The sequence below is a fragment of the Solenopsis invicta genome, chromosome 1 (genome assembly GCF_016802725.1).
Source record: "Solenopsis invicta isolate M01_SB chromosome 1, UNIL_Sinv_3.0, whole genome shotgun sequence".
NCBI lineage: Eukaryota > Metazoa > Arthropoda > Insecta > Hymenoptera > Formicidae > Solenopsis > Solenopsis invicta.
In genome coordinates this window covers 27,478,620-27,494,136 of record NC_052664.1, presented here as the reverse complement: position 1 = coordinate 27,494,136, position 15,517 = coordinate 27,478,620, and the positions used below count along the sequence as shown (strand labels likewise).

Below are 15,517 nucleotides of genomic sequence, written 5' to 3'. Positions count from 1 at the left end.
ATATCGTATATCATATATCCTATATTATATATCATATCGTATATCATACATTATATATTGTATTATAAAATACGTATTAAAATGTAATTGATGTAGCTCAAAGTCAAGCGTACATTATGCGAAATTTATGAATCAAGAATGTAATGAGTATCTTTTGAACTATTTTATTGTTAAGAGAATGATAGCATTCAACACTCTTAAAAATTATTATTATTTAAAATTTTGTGCAACACTAGACGCGGATCTCAAAATTAAATGTTGAAGTACTTTAATTTGGCGCTAAAAAAATTCCGGAATAAAAAAGAACATGAAAGAAAGAAATTATGTGCGTATAAAAATAATTTTAAATTTGCTTATAATAAAGTTGATATATATTTTTCGTAGACACCCTGTATGCAGAGACACGTCGGTCGCCAAGTGTCCAATGCTCCCGTAAGTTAAACCCAGTCCTGACATATAACGTTCCTCCACATGTGCAGCCCTTTTCTCCTTTTTTGTTCTTCCCCTCTCTTTTGCGCTGCTTTGCCAAGAAACGGGTCTCGAAACGAGAATGAACAGGTTAAAACACGATGTTACATGAATTCTTATGCATTTTAAATTGCCACGTTTTCGCTACCGTGACGGAATGCGCGCGCGAGAAAAAAAGAGAGTAATGAATTTTCTATGTAAAATAGAAATTAAAATAAATGTAACAATTCTTTTTTTTTTTAAATGTCTCCAAAGCAATTTCTAGACACAAGTAAGGAGAATCGCGTTCAGAACAAAATTGTCTTGAGTTAAACGTAGGATTTTTTTAATTGGATGATTAGATAGGATTATTTTGAAAAACGGTTTAAAAAAATGACGTTTTTTTCGTGAAATAACGAACTTTTTTTCAAACAGCGCTATTTTGTTAAAAACTACTGTCAAAAAGTCCTTACGCTTGACTGAAGCTCGTATACTTTGAAAAGAAGAAAGAATATTTGATTTCAGAGATCCCATTCAGAGTGTTTAGACACAGCACGAGCGCCAGTGCATGATTTTTTTCGGAGGGGCACTTCATCTAATATCGAAGCCACAAATATTATTTAATAATTTTTTTTATAACTTCTTCAATATGTATATATATTTTTTAATATATAACGATAATAGTTTCTACAACTTATTAGTTTCCGTGAAAAAAATTCACGAAGATGCCGTTTCTCCGCTATTATAGTAAGGTGATTTAATTTTTAAATAATATGCCAAATATAATAGAGTACAGAAATTCCAATTTTATTCTTTATATTCAGTGTTTTTACTAATCTTTGATGTTAATAATAATGTTTCTTTCTTTTGCGGAAAGATCAAAAGTAATAATTCGGTAATAATAAAATTTAATACTCGTGTGTTTTGAAAATTGTTTCAGTGAAAATGTCTCTTTATTTGAAAATAATTAAAAATCATACACTGAGAGAAAAATTACTAAATTCTAATAAATATTTATTCAAATAATACTAATAAATATTTATTAAATGTAAATATATACCTATTTAATACAAGAACCAGAAATTTAAATAATATTTTTTCTTATAGAATAAATATTTATGAACCGTAAATAAATATTTTATTAGTACTGTTTGAATAAATATTTATTAAAACTTTGAAATTTTTTCTCTCGATGTAATTATATATATATATATTTTTTTTTCGAAAGTGTTTCAGAATATTTGATCGATTTATCGAGAAATTAATGATTTATCAAGAAATCCACAGTTGTGTAACGAAGCGAACTATTTTTGTAACACCCATATTCATTTTTTGCTTATCGCGGTGTATAAATGCAAAGGTGATTAACCAGTTATCGCGTTTCGTGCGCTGACACTCTAAGTCGTTCTAATTCGGAACTATACAACGCAATTTCAACGATAACACTGCGAACGCTTCCTCTCCGAGGCTGAAATGACCGGAATAGCTTGAGGATAATTTTGGAGCCCCACCATTGTGGATTCCTGATCCTTACTAGCCGGCGCGCGGCTCAGAGAGAACGCTTCGATCCCAAAATCCGCGGCCTATTTTGCATGCGCAGTAATCATCTGTCGTAATAACCGTGAAACGATCGATCAAAATAACATAGGTGTCCAGTGCACAGTCTCGAGTCAAACGTTGTGCTACATATCAAAAAGAACTCTAATTTTAAGTTCAATTCATTAATATCATAATAACGTTTTCACTCATTTATATAAATATCAATAAAAAGAATTTATGTTCCCCTCTCGCGTTATCTTTTATCGCATAATCTCCAACAGAATACACGAGTACATTGTCATTATCTATTCGTGTTTTTGATATCAGGGGCGTGTTCTCCGTTTGTGTATCTGACGCGAAAGCACGACGAAAGAACGTGACAATCACGTTTCTTTCCAATGCTTCCAATGTTTCTTATTTTTATTTTTAAGTACTCTAAAAATTAGTATTCAGCGATATAAGATAACCGCCTAAAGTGATCTATTTTCATAATCTTCTTGTCAAGCCTCGAGAGAAGGGCCGCCCCTTAGAGCCTCCCGAATCTTTCAATTTTCTGCCTCGTCGATCCTCGGAAACATCCAGCATCCTCCAAGGACGAGCCGTCAGGCTCCTTGCCGGAGCTTTCAGACACACCTTGTGTCTCGTATCGATCAATCGCTCGCTCGCTTCCTCCGCTTCTTCCTATCGCACGTGGTTACGCTCGACAGAGGTGGTCAACCTTCGCGAGTTTGCCGATGTCGTCGCTTTTTCCGCGGATTCTCTGGCGCGTTTTCAAGCCGCGTGTTTAACATTAAACGAAAGAGTGACGCCGTCTTGATTTTTGTTTTACGCTTGGCATTGGACGCGACTTTCGCGTTACTCACGTGAAATTGCGGAATCAAGCGTGCGAAATCGAGTAAAAGCATTTTGCGACTGAATGGAATTAAATCAAAATAAACACGCGTGCTATATTTATGTAATAATCTACGACCGTTTATCACAGAAATTATCTGAGCCGGTCATACGCTCATTTCTTTTTTCAATCTCACGCGTTATATAAATACAAATTATTATGAATCATTACTGAAACAGAAAATAAGAAACAATCTGTTTTTTTTTATTATCAATCTATTTTCGATAAGCAAAGACAAAAATCTATTTTAGAACGACAATAATATCCAATATCTTTCAAAGAAAACGATTCAATGTGATTTAAAAAATAACTTTTTGTTTTATTAATTGGAAAATATTGCAGTGATATATTTGTCTCGATCGTTCCCTTTCTTTTTACATTTTATTGATAGTTTTAAAAACTCGGGCAAAAAAACGTTTTTTTTTTTCAATTTTTCTGTGGATTTTCTCGGTTGCAAATAAATTTTGTTCCTCTTGGAAAAGAAAATTCGCGGAAAAATTGAAAAGCTCCGGTATTTTTCCGAGCTTTTAAAACTGTAATTTTATTTGCGAACTATTATCAAGGTTGGACATTTATGCACAAAGCAATCTGCATATGTATACAATGTAAACTTTGTTTTTTGTGTATCTATGTAAATATATGGATTACGGGAGATTCAGAAATAGGAAAAATTGTTTCGTTTTTTAATTCTTAACATTGTACATTTTTATATCAATATTAAAGTCAAATATATGAACACAATGACTTAATTACTTTTTTTTTCTAGTACACTATTCAATTTGTAATAATTTACATTGTTTGTATTGTCTACATGAAAAAACAATTCGTGTGAACATGAATGTAAACAATATTCGTAAATAATGTAGACGTAATCTTGAAATGTACTGTCTGATTATTAGTAGACTATCAACAGATTAATGTACGCGCGCGCACTACTTATCTCTTCTAATTATCTTGATAAGATTTGTGCATGACGATCGAGTATCATAATATCTAGTTGGATCGACAAAGAATGGAAAAAAAAAAACAAAAAGTAAAGGTCAGAGAAAAATAGAACATGTGCCATTCTTTACTAATGATCAAGTTTCTATGAAATCGGAGTTCTTGAAAAATCACGCATCAGTGCATTCCCGGATGATTAAAGTCCAATTATTCGATCATATCTCGACTTTGCGAGAGAGAAAAGAAAGTGCACAAAAAAAAACATCATAATTGTATGAATTATTTTGTTTCTTCAAGTTATGTTAGTTTATCATATGTTTTTGGGAAAATTTTATAGTTTTGCTTATATACGAAAATATTATTGATTTGATACTAATTTCCAGGATTGGTTAAATTAAGATATTTTTTAAATTAAATTAAGTGAAAATTAATGACTTACAAAATTAATTTAGCTACATCAAAGATATATGAACAGAAAACTAATTAAATGTTAAGATTAAATTAATTAAAGTTAATTTAAAAGTTCATTTTGAAAAAAGTTATTCATATTAAATTGGAAATTAAAAAACTTTTAAAGTTAGATTGTTCAAAACAATTATGGATTATCAAACAAATTTAATATTTAAATTAAATTAAATTAAGTTTGTACGAAATAACAAAGAAATATTGTTTTTATGTAGAAATATATATATTTTTTTACATTAACTTAGAAAAAATGTTAATAAAATATAGTAATAAATTAAAATTTGCGCTTCAAAAATAATTAGTTAAAAATTAAATTATTGAAAGTTCAGTTAAATTAAAAGTTTTAATTTTATTATTTAACTTTTAACTTTTTAACAAGTTATTACTCACCCCTGTTAATTTTTTTTCCGTGTAAATGAATTCGAAGGGGATGCGAGCAAATAAACAAGGAAGATTATCGAGCGATTTGGCCACCCCTGTCGCACGCTTGGTACATCGATCGACCACGTGAACGCCTCTCGACACCGATCTCTTTGACGTATTTTCTTCATTTTGTTTACACACCGATCATCATATTGCTGCCGACACGACGACGACCGCGACGATGATGTCGGCGACATTACGTATCTGTTACGCTTAATGAATACGCATTGGCTTTACGTAATGCCGACAATGCAATATCCTGCGAATATCCCCGCCTCGACGTTCTCGCGATCTCTACCCCTAAAATACGCATCTGCTAACGTGACATTTATCCGTTAAGTATACTAGTAGATTGTGATAATTGCGCGTTTATGTTAAATGCACATTTATGACGATTAGAATAATGCACGTGATTAAAAATTGTTTAAAGGATTTTTTACAACGAATTATTTACGTCAGAAAAATTATCTATTACGTAGTTTGCAATGAACGAGCATAAATCACGTAAAACGTACTCTAGTTCTTTTTCCATCGAGATAAATAATTGATTTTGTATACTATTAATACTATTTTTAGTAATATATTTTTATATATTACTAAAAATACCTTAAAATGAAGAAAACATTGACATTGATTCAAATTGTTTACGTGTGAGAGAAAAATAAGAGAAACAGTTCAAGCGATTAAGAATTATTATCGATCGAAATGACGTTTTGAATTTTTTTCTTTCAGATTAAGAATATGAGTTCCGAGCCGTGGACCTTGCCTCCGAAGCAAGGTCTATATGACCCTACCCTCGAACGAGAAGCTTGCGGCGTTGGTTTTATCGTCGCCATTGACGGGAAGAGGTCGCACAAGGTGAGTCGATTTTAAGCTTCGTCTGCCTTTTACATATAAAGTTCAAAGAACGACCTATGTCTCTCGAGTGAGGCGCGTTTGATCTTTGCAGTCTATTAAATATGTACGTACATATACTGCGTTGTTGTATCGCATTGAGCATAGCGTGAGTAAAAAAGTGAAGATAAACAGCTAAATGCAGAAAATGATAATATATGTCATACTAATGATTTTCTGAGATAAGTATCGGGAAGAAATTCAGAATTATTGATAATAAAAAGCTCAGAGTAATTACGTCGCCGTCTTCAAGTTTCAGAAAGAAAGATTCACACGATATTGAATTATATAACAGTCTGAAATTTAAAAGTGCGTAATTTTAAAGATATGCGCCACTTAAAGTACACAGAAAATTGATTAGATAAAAAAAAATGTAAATTAATGGAATATCTGAGAAAGAAACAAGGTTCTTTTTCTGTCTTAGAGATAAACAATTCATTGACAATGTATTACAGTTTTACGATTTTATTTTTTTTTTTTTTTGTGCATCATAATGAGGTCGAACCGATTTTCTCATATTTATGGATACATTATCTACGAATTTCAGATCATTCGAGATGCTCAGACATTGTCGGCGCGAATGAATCATAGGGGGGCATGCGCCTGTGATAACGACACTGGTGACGGCGCCGGTGTGCTTTGCGCAATACCGCATGATTACTATGCCAATGAAATTCGGTAAGAGAGTCCCAGAAATTTATTTGTCAACGAGATCGCGTCCAGTTTCTCAAACCTTTACAATTTTTAGTGCCCTCGTGAAATGTCCGATTTAATCTTACCCGAGCCAAATGCCCACATCACACTTGGCGCTGTGTGCTATCTGATTGCGAACTGAAAATTTAATTTCAATTAATTTTAGACTCTAATTACACATTCTAACTCAATTACGTAATGTCATCGTAAAAATTTGAGAATTGCGTCTTAACTCGATTACTATTATATCAGTCACGATTTTGATATCTTCGCAATTTTTATTCAAGATCTTGATATCGAGTATGTAAAGTTGATAACGTCTTATAAATAATTGAGTGCAATTATTTACATCACACACACAAAGGGGCAATTTCACGTAATTTCTACGATTCATAAACCGTTTATAATGTAAATCCTTCATGCAAGTATTTCGTTTCTCGATTACGTAGAAGTTCCTTGAGATTGTCACGTGAGTTTCCCCAAATCCATAATGTCACATCTATTATTGCTTAAACATTTATCTATATCGCTCTTAATTTCATAAATCCTTGGCACAGTCCTATAAATCTTTCGTCACAGATCTTTGTTTTGTCAGATCTCTGAGTCTATAGTTTCTTAGATTTCTAAATCCACAAATCCTTGTACCGATTTCAACAAATCGTAGAAACTATCGTTAATTGTACAGAATTTTTATGCGAATTAGTCGAGTTATTTTTCGTATTACAGCCAACAGCAAAATATCGAACTGCCCGAGTTCGGACGGTACGCGACTGGTATCTTATTCCTCGACAAGAACACTTACAAGGAGGCGGAAGCCGGGTTTGAGAAAGTAGCTAAGGAGTGCAATTTAAGAGTACGATATCCTTATTATTTATTGATCGAACTCGATGCTTAGATTACCGCGTTATTTTGTATGCATTGAATACTTGATATATTCTCGAAATTGCGTGATTCATAGGTATTGTGTTGGCGTGACGTTCCCACTGATAGGACCCAGATTGGTCAAGTGGCGAAGAAATGCGAACCATACATGCGTCAAGTGTTCGTTACCGGCGATCAAGACGCGGAAACGCTTAAACGACAGGTAATTTGATTAATCCTCAAGGTCTAGTTGTGCCTCTAAGATCAATTAGTTCTGATCAATAATACATACCTCTCTAAATTCTAGCTTTATATCATAACTAAAATAAAAAAATTATTTTCTACAATTATTAGTAAAATAAATATTGATTGATAATTAATATTTCCATACATCATCTTTGGAGCCTATCTTGGAAGGCTCCTCAAGGATTAATTATTAATGAATTCAAAGTTGCGCTATATACCGTGCTTCGAGTTAAACGACTTGGCATTAAACGACTTTGCCAATTTATAAAATTAGAACTCGAATTCGTCGCAGATAGCCACGATTTTCAAGGTTAAAACGCATGCCGGGACCCTTTATTTGATTTGCTCATAAATTACACGTTCTTACATTTCAATTGTATTTTGTACGTTAGATTTTTGTGCTGAGAAAGAGATCGTCGCATATAATCCCGCGACCGGAATTGCGATACTACATTTGCTCGTTGTCGTTGAAGACGGTTGTCTACAAAGGTCAGCTCACCGCTGATCAGTTATGGCTGTATTTCACGGACTTGAAGGTGAGTCCGAGTTATTTCCGTACCGTTTTTCTTTTCCTTCAAAAATTGCCGCTCTTGTCTGGAAGTCTTACGTAAAATGCATTGTGCATACCGTCGCGAAAACAGTAGTGTAATATCACATGAATTTTTTTCTTTTATCAGTCTCCGAAATTCGAGACCTATCTGGCACTGGTACACACACGGTTCTCCACAAATACTTTTCCGAGCTGGGAAAGAGCACATCCTTTGCGGTAAGACACTACATGAAAATCCTATAAATATTGTTGATATAAGTGGTCATTTCCGAAATAATTAATAATTTATTTCATTTAATGACAGATTGAGAACGAGAAAACATTTGTATTTGTTTTTTTTTTGTTCCTCGTATAACCAATATACGAATAAAAAAATGTTTTAAAAATAATTAACGTTAAAGGATTTTAACGAATAACTTTCTGTCTTTGGTTGTATAGTTATGTATATATATTGCTTGAAAAGTATTGTTGAAGGAAAAGTTTACAACGAATTATTTACGCTTCAAAAATGATCTGTAGTTTGCTATGAACGAGCATAAATCATGTAAAACGTACTCTAATTTTTTTTCCAAATAAGTTCAGTATTATATTGCTTGAAAAGTATATGAAACTGTCACGATTCTTTTAAGTAAAAAAGAAATCGAAAGAAAAAGTCGGTGAAATGAACTTTAAAAAGTACGAGAAATTATTCAAATTGTTCCAAATCTTTTTTTCACAATAATGAAAGTAGAGTGCTTATTATTTTATAAATAAACGACTATACGATAAAGACTTTATTTTTAAGCTCTTATCAAACAAGGTCGGCGTATTAATTATCGATTATTTGCTTCGTTACGATACCTTTTCGCTTTATTCAATTTTTCTGCGTATTTCCTTTTCGATATATTCAAAATCAAAAATCCGTATTTTTTCTAAATGACGCAGACACTGCAAAACTCAATCCTACTCTCGCAATTCCGGTCCTTTATAAAAATAAATCAAGTTTTATGATTGTAGTTTAATTGTAGTTTCCGCAGAAAACGTATTTTCCGCAAATAGCGGAAACATAATGTGCGACGTTTGTCCATAGCTTGCTTGCTCACAACGGTGAAATTAATACGCTGCGCGGCAATGTAAACTTTATGAAGGCGCGAGAAGGTGTGATGAGCAGCCAGATATATGGCGATCAGCTGAAGCAGCTCTATCCAGTCGTAGAACCGAATCTCTCTGACTCTGGATCTGCGGACTGTGTGCTCGAGTTCTTGGTAATGGCAGGACAACGCTCCTTGCCCGAGGTAAATTGACGCTATGAAATATACCAGAAATATGCCGTCTAATATTAAAATATAAAATACATGATATGAATCCTCGATTTCGTAAAAATTAAATTTCTACTAATTATTATTCTTGAAGATACTTATTGTCATGAGTTAATTTCACAGATTTAGACAGATTCTAAGACAGACTTTCCTTGATATTATAAAATTTATTTTACAATAGTCCTTGTTCTTTGGTTCTTGAGTTTAGTTCCTTAATTTTAAAGGATTTCTACACTTTTCCTAGATATCTCCAAATCCTCCTTTTTTTATCTAAATCTCTGTCCCCACTTCCAAAGATCTAAGACGCCATTTACTTTCGAATTTGTATGACAAAACTCTTTATTCCAATTCTTCGGGTTGCCTCGCGCGTTACACGATTGACACGATTCCCTAGTTTCGCAGTTTCTCGATTTCAAGAAACTCGGTCCTCGAACAAACGCTTGAAACGTCATTACTGAATCCAGGCTGTCATGACGATGGTACCAGAAGCTTGGCAGAACGACTTGACGATGGCCACTGAAAAGCGAGACTTCTATCACTGGGCGGCGTGCGTCATGGAACCCTGGGACGGCCCGGCTCTTCTCACCTTCACCGACGGCCGCTATGTCGGCGCTATCTTGGACAGGTAGAAATTTTTTATCTCTCGTTATGTCTTGTTTATTACACGTTTTTACGTAGGCTCCACTTCCCTCTCGTTCGTGCTGTTTAGTGACCTACCTTTGCGACATTGTGTGTGCCCATTGACCTATGAGTTTGCGACTCCTCGAATCAAAAATGATTCGCGATTGTGCGAATTCTTGGATCTTTGGCTCCATTGATTTTCGACACTTTGAATCCAGTTGCGCTGACGTTGCACATGCCGCATTTTATAATTCAAAATGTTTTCACATTAAACATAAATATAGTGTGAAATCCTTCTCAATATTGTTTCTTTTGAGAAGAAATTGTTAACATTACGTGAGATATATTCATTAGTTTATTAATTTACAAAATTCTAAAATTTATAAACTACAAAATATTCGATTCAAATAAAATAAATGCGGTGAAATAAATTAATCTCTTAACTGTCAATATATATGTTGTATATATATCTGTAAAATGCGAATGATAAATGTGTGTTAATTTGCTGTTGCATAAGATTCCCCGAAACCATTAGAAAGAATTCACATAAATTTGCTGGAAGCTGCACAGGTAAGCGAGTGAATTTTTTGCATTAAAATAATTCCATGGAATAGCAAATTAATATCGCAAGTATCATCGTAATTTTTTTTTTTTTTTTATAGAAAAATATAGAATTTGAAAAAAAAAATGTTTCAATGTGAAATTGAAATCTATGTTGACAGCTAAAAATAAACATTAATTAAATTAAAAAGTGTAAAATGTCACGCGATCTAATTATCTCTTAGCAACATCCTTACAATATTATAGGTATTTTCTTACTTATTAATCTTTTATCACTATAACACTATTAATGTAAATCGAAAGTATTACCACATTATTCTCATTATTGGAAAAGTTCTTCAAAGTACAGTTCAAAAATAAATTCAGCGCGGGATGTAGAGATGCAAAAAATTGAATCGAAGTGGAATTCAAAGTGTTGAAAGAATCCTATTGAAAGAGAAACGAGCCGAACGAAAGGACCCTGCGGTGTCGTTTGTTAGAGGAGCCGCGAAGAAAGAATGCTAGGCTACGTGGGCGTATTGCCTATGCTTTGCAAGATGCATTCAGCAGGATTAACGGTGCTCACGAAATATATGAGAACGGTGCACACGTAAAGATACACTCGGGTACAGGTAAACATGGATTTCTAAAGCAGAGGAAAGTCGTGCAATCGAATGGGGGATAGGGTAAAAACACCATTCACCCCATGAATCTAATTTTATTCTACTATTAAGATAACGCGAAATAAAATGTACAATATAAAAATATTCTTGGAGAAAATAGATATTTTTAGGAAATTTGTTAAAACTTCCATTTAATCGAGACGCTATTTTATTTTTACATGAAAGTAAAAAAAATTAATTGTAAAAAAGAAAATTGATGTAACAATGTTGATTAATCGATTGTTTTAAAGTATTCTAGAACTAAAAGTAATAGATATTACAGATAGATTTTCCAAAATCTTTTAGTTTTTCTATTCTAGTTGGCAATTAAGCAAATTTCTGTTTTAATATTTTGTTTTTATACTCTCCTCTATTCTATCTCTATTGGCTTAATTATTAAACTAATTATTAAATTAAACATATCTCATTAGATTTATTATATTTGTTATAGTAGCTCATTTTCAATTACTTATTAATGTTTTAGTAATGAAACAATCGTTTCAGTTTATCGTTTAACTTTAACATTAACAGTAAATCTGTAGCATCTTCCAAAACATGAAATTACTATAAAATATGAATAGTAATTATTCATAATAAAAGTGCAGTTCTCTTGAACGTAAAAAAAGACAAAAATCTCAGAAACAAATTTTTCAAAAATCAAAAGATACGTCAGAAGAATTTCGCGCGACTTCCCTTTGCCCTGTCTTGCTCTGTACAGCCGAAGTGAGAATCGATGTTTACAATTTACTAAGTGTCCATCGTTGTCCCAACGTGCTGATAACGCAGGTAAATAGGGCCTAGGCCAAGAGACTGAGAGAGAAAGAGAGCGAGAGAAAGAAAGATGATATAGAGAGCGAAAGAGAGTATAACGCGAGTAAGCCAGCAGGAAGGCAGGCAAGCGAACGAACAGCAATGTAGTTCACTCAGCTGATACCTAGCGCGAGACACAGAGGTGGTGTGAAATACAAAAGACCTTTTTGAATTTTTGTTTGGCAGAAACGGCCTGCGCCCGTCGCGCTTCTACGTCACTAAGGATAACATGATGGTGATGGCGTCCGAAGTGGGCGTCTATGATACTCCGCCCAGCAATGTAGTCCTGAAGGTAAACGAAGGAAATATGCGCATCCCAAGCACCAGCCGGTCCCACGGGAGTGTCTCTCACTCTGTCTGAGGCGGAGACAGCTAGTTCGCAGTGATTTATGATTTATCGACGAAAATCAACCCCCGTATGCTCAATCTTCTCCCCCCAGCCCCCTATTCTCTCATCTCCGCGCCTATTCTCTACATTTCTCTCCCATATACAGCAATTTCAGCTAGTGGAAGAGCAACCAAGGAGACCCTCGCGTCTACCCGGAGAAGTCGGACCCTTTTCTCCCTGGCTAAGGAACCTTCTACGCGGAAGCGACGAATGAGTCTGCTCGCATTACAGTTGTACAAAAGCAGTGCTTGCGCGTTTAACTGCGCGATAAGCCGCCTTGGATTTTTTAATGTCATTTGAAAGTTTCGCTGTCCGAGAGAGCAACTTTTGTCAGGATTGTTTAGCGGACGATAATACTGGGCGCCAAAAGTGAGCCCCTTACTTGGTTATTTTCGAGAATACTTTCTGACAGAGCGATTTTTTGTTCGGTGAAACTCTCAAGCACATATACAGCTTCGATAACGCGGCTTCTCGCCATCATTCTCGTCAACTAATTATTATTGTGTCACAAAACAACCCGCTTTGTTGACCTCTCGCTGATTTCTTATTAGAGGAGGAGCAAGAGGAGGCGGCGATACGGCAGAACTCTATTCGAAAATCGAACAAGTCGAGATTAACAAAATAATAGTAAAGACTGGGAGAAATTTGAGATAGCTTGTTGATTCCACGGGATAATGGTTTTTTCAGATTTACGGCTTGATAATTGCATGCTTATACGCCAATTTTGAGTTCCAGAGGTCTTTGGTTATACAAATCGTTGATCATGTACGTCCTTGGTTACATATGTTGCGTCCTCGGCCAGGTTCTTAAATCTATGGGCGTCTTCGTTCTGGGATGCAAGCACCATCATGCGATTTGTTTACTACACAAATCACTTTTTTTATCATATTTCATCTATGTCTAACAAATGCATTACTCATTACATTTTGGCATCTCTGTCGGAAGCAACAAGCGTATCGTTTTTGTTGAGTCCTGTCTGATGAGTAACGTGCTTCGTTTCATATGGTTCATCGAAACATGCTTCGAAACTGATGCTTGTGTACGATAAATAAATAGAGTTCTATCGTGCGGGCAAGAATAAAGCAATTTACATTTTAACGCTCGTCGAATGATTTTGTGCGAATTCTATAGATCTCAGATATTGCCGAAACAATGTAATGTACTGGCACTCTGCTTTTACACTGGCCGATGATCACCAATGTCAGCCATTGAGACGATCATCACTCACTTCATCCAGGATTCGATAATCCTCAAATGTATATTTTATGCTTGCATTTTCTTTCATTTCTTATAAAGCCATTTCTTATAAAGCCGCAGAAATATCACATTCGAGGATTAAAGGTAAATAGATAACAATACCGAAAGAGTCGGTAAGGGCAGACTGTCACCGATCGATCCGCAATACCTACTCGCTGTATGTTAGTATACATGTATAATAGCTAATCACATATATCGTATTTTATTTATTTTTTGATCATGTATCATGTATGATGTATAATTTGTCATCTAGGGACTAGGTTTGTATAGAGCTGTAGGACCGTCATCCAGTGCTGTCATATGAATGTCGATCATCGACGTGTCGAACCCGTTCTATGGCGATTATTGGTGTACTCTTTTATTTACAGAGTCGCTTGAAACCCGGCCGGATGCTTCTCGTTGACACCGAAGAGAAGAGGATCATACAGGATGTCGAGCTGAAGTTGCAGATTGCTCGAAGCAGGCCTCATTCTCAATGGCTCAAGGAACAGGTAGCTAAATGTGCTTTTTTTTACATTTGAGATTAACTCGCCATCAATTGTCACATTATCGTGATTAAATTTTACTCTGAAAATAAGGCTGATTTTTTTTATTTTATTATATTATAAAAAAGAATTATTGCTCAAAAAGACTTTTATCTAATTTTTCGCGAACATTTCTATTATGATGGTTTTTTTTATGTCAATTGTAAGACATTACATATAACTTGTGAATTATACACAAGTTATAATTTAATTGTTAATTGTATATAACTTATATTTTATATATAAGTTGCATTATACAATTAACATGCTTGCATGAAAAATAATATCACACATTATGCGTATGAGTCAGCTCAAAAATTAAGTAACTCTTTGACTTTTCTTCTCATCATATACATCAATTAATGCACCTAATTAGTCAACTAATGCATTTGGAAATCAAATATCAATGTTACATCTTTGTGAAATATTTAACCCAATAATTCCAATGGTTTTAATAAAAAATTGCAATAACGTAATCGTGTTGAAATTTACACCAAAATTGTCGTAAAAATCCATTTCTAACGCAAAACTAACTTTTTTGCACTGCTGTACATGCTGTTATCGTCGCCTATGCAGAGGGTGAGTTGTAATAATATCATTTTGAGTATGTTGATTTTTATCAATATGGTGTACAGGTAGAAGTAGCAATAAAAAAGTATCAGAGTATAAATGCACAGTATATATACAGAGTATATATACAGAGTGTAAGTGTATCAGTAAGAGTTATAGTGTGTATAATATGTAGTTATATAGTAGTAGAAAAAATACCATGAACGAGTAAGTAGAAGCCTTCATGGGAAAATTTCACATAATTCTACTTTGCATGAAGATTCACTGTATCTATTAACTTTATTCTGTCGTATTTTGTATTTAAATAACTTATTAATTAATTTATTAATACTCGATCGCTAACAAAACTCCTAGTTCGATATCTGCTTATGCTCGATCATAGAAAGCATATATGTGTATACAATTGCGAATCCTACTTCTCCATCTTTTTTTTATTTGCGACGCGCGTAATTTCGGCAACTAGTAGTTTGGAGATACTCTTTCAAACGCAGATTACCATGGATGAATTGCGTGCCGCACACGTTCTCAATGGCAATGCAGGGAACGTGATTGAGAACGGTCTATCCAGCGAGACAGCCATTGCAAAAAAGAACGCTATCAACGACATAAACGAGATTTCGGCTGTGAATAAAGTTTGGAGTGGCGATAAACGGCTCTCTCTTTACGGTTACACTCTGGAGACAATCAATTTACTGCTTCTGCCCATGGTGCAAACCAAGTATGTGCACCAATAAATTTTGTCCTATCAACGTTGTATTTCGTATGTAATATCTAATATTTCATATAATAACGAACAGATAGAAATATTAAATTAACGTAAATTCAAAGAATTACTTACCATAAATTTAATGTGTCATTACACATTAATTTAATGTGTGCTTACTTAAATATAATT

The 15,517-nt window shown here is 34.0% G+C and overlaps 1 protein-coding gene across 4 annotated transcripts in view; it reads left to right on the top strand.

Annotated features, from left to right (window-relative positions):
* Window positions 1–15,517, top strand: part of LOC105197574 (putative glutamate synthase [NADPH]) — a 40,153-nt gene that overhangs the window by 14,011 nt on the left and 10,625 nt on the right. For 2 of the 4 annotated variants that reach the window (XM_026138387.2, XM_026138388.2), the window contains exons 2-13: window positions 5,441–5,566; window positions 6,150–6,280; window positions 7,022–7,148; window positions 7,254–7,379; window positions 7,795–7,938; window positions 8,080–8,168; window positions 9,022–9,226; window positions 9,715–9,875; window positions 12,070–12,175; window positions 13,897–14,019; window positions 14,629–14,631; window positions 15,114–15,340. In XM_026138387.2, coding sequence (XP_025994172.2) covers window positions 5,450–5,566; window positions 6,150–6,280; window positions 7,022–7,148; window positions 7,254–7,379; window positions 7,795–7,938; window positions 8,080–8,168; window positions 9,022–9,226; window positions 9,715–9,875; window positions 12,070–12,175; window positions 13,897–14,019; window positions 14,629–14,631; window positions 15,114–15,340 — 1,559 coding nt within the window. In that variant the 5' untranslated portion in view covers window positions 5,441–5,449. Of the gene's footprint in view, window positions 1–384; window positions 433–5,440; window positions 5,567–6,149; window positions 6,281–7,021; window positions 7,149–7,253; window positions 7,380–7,794; window positions 7,939–8,079; window positions 8,169–9,021; window positions 9,227–9,714; window positions 9,876–12,069; window positions 12,176–13,896; window positions 14,020–14,628; window positions 14,632–15,113; window positions 15,341–15,517 lie in introns of all 4 variants that reach the window. The other 2 variants (XM_039451376.1, XM_026138386.2) reach the window with 2 other exon arrangements.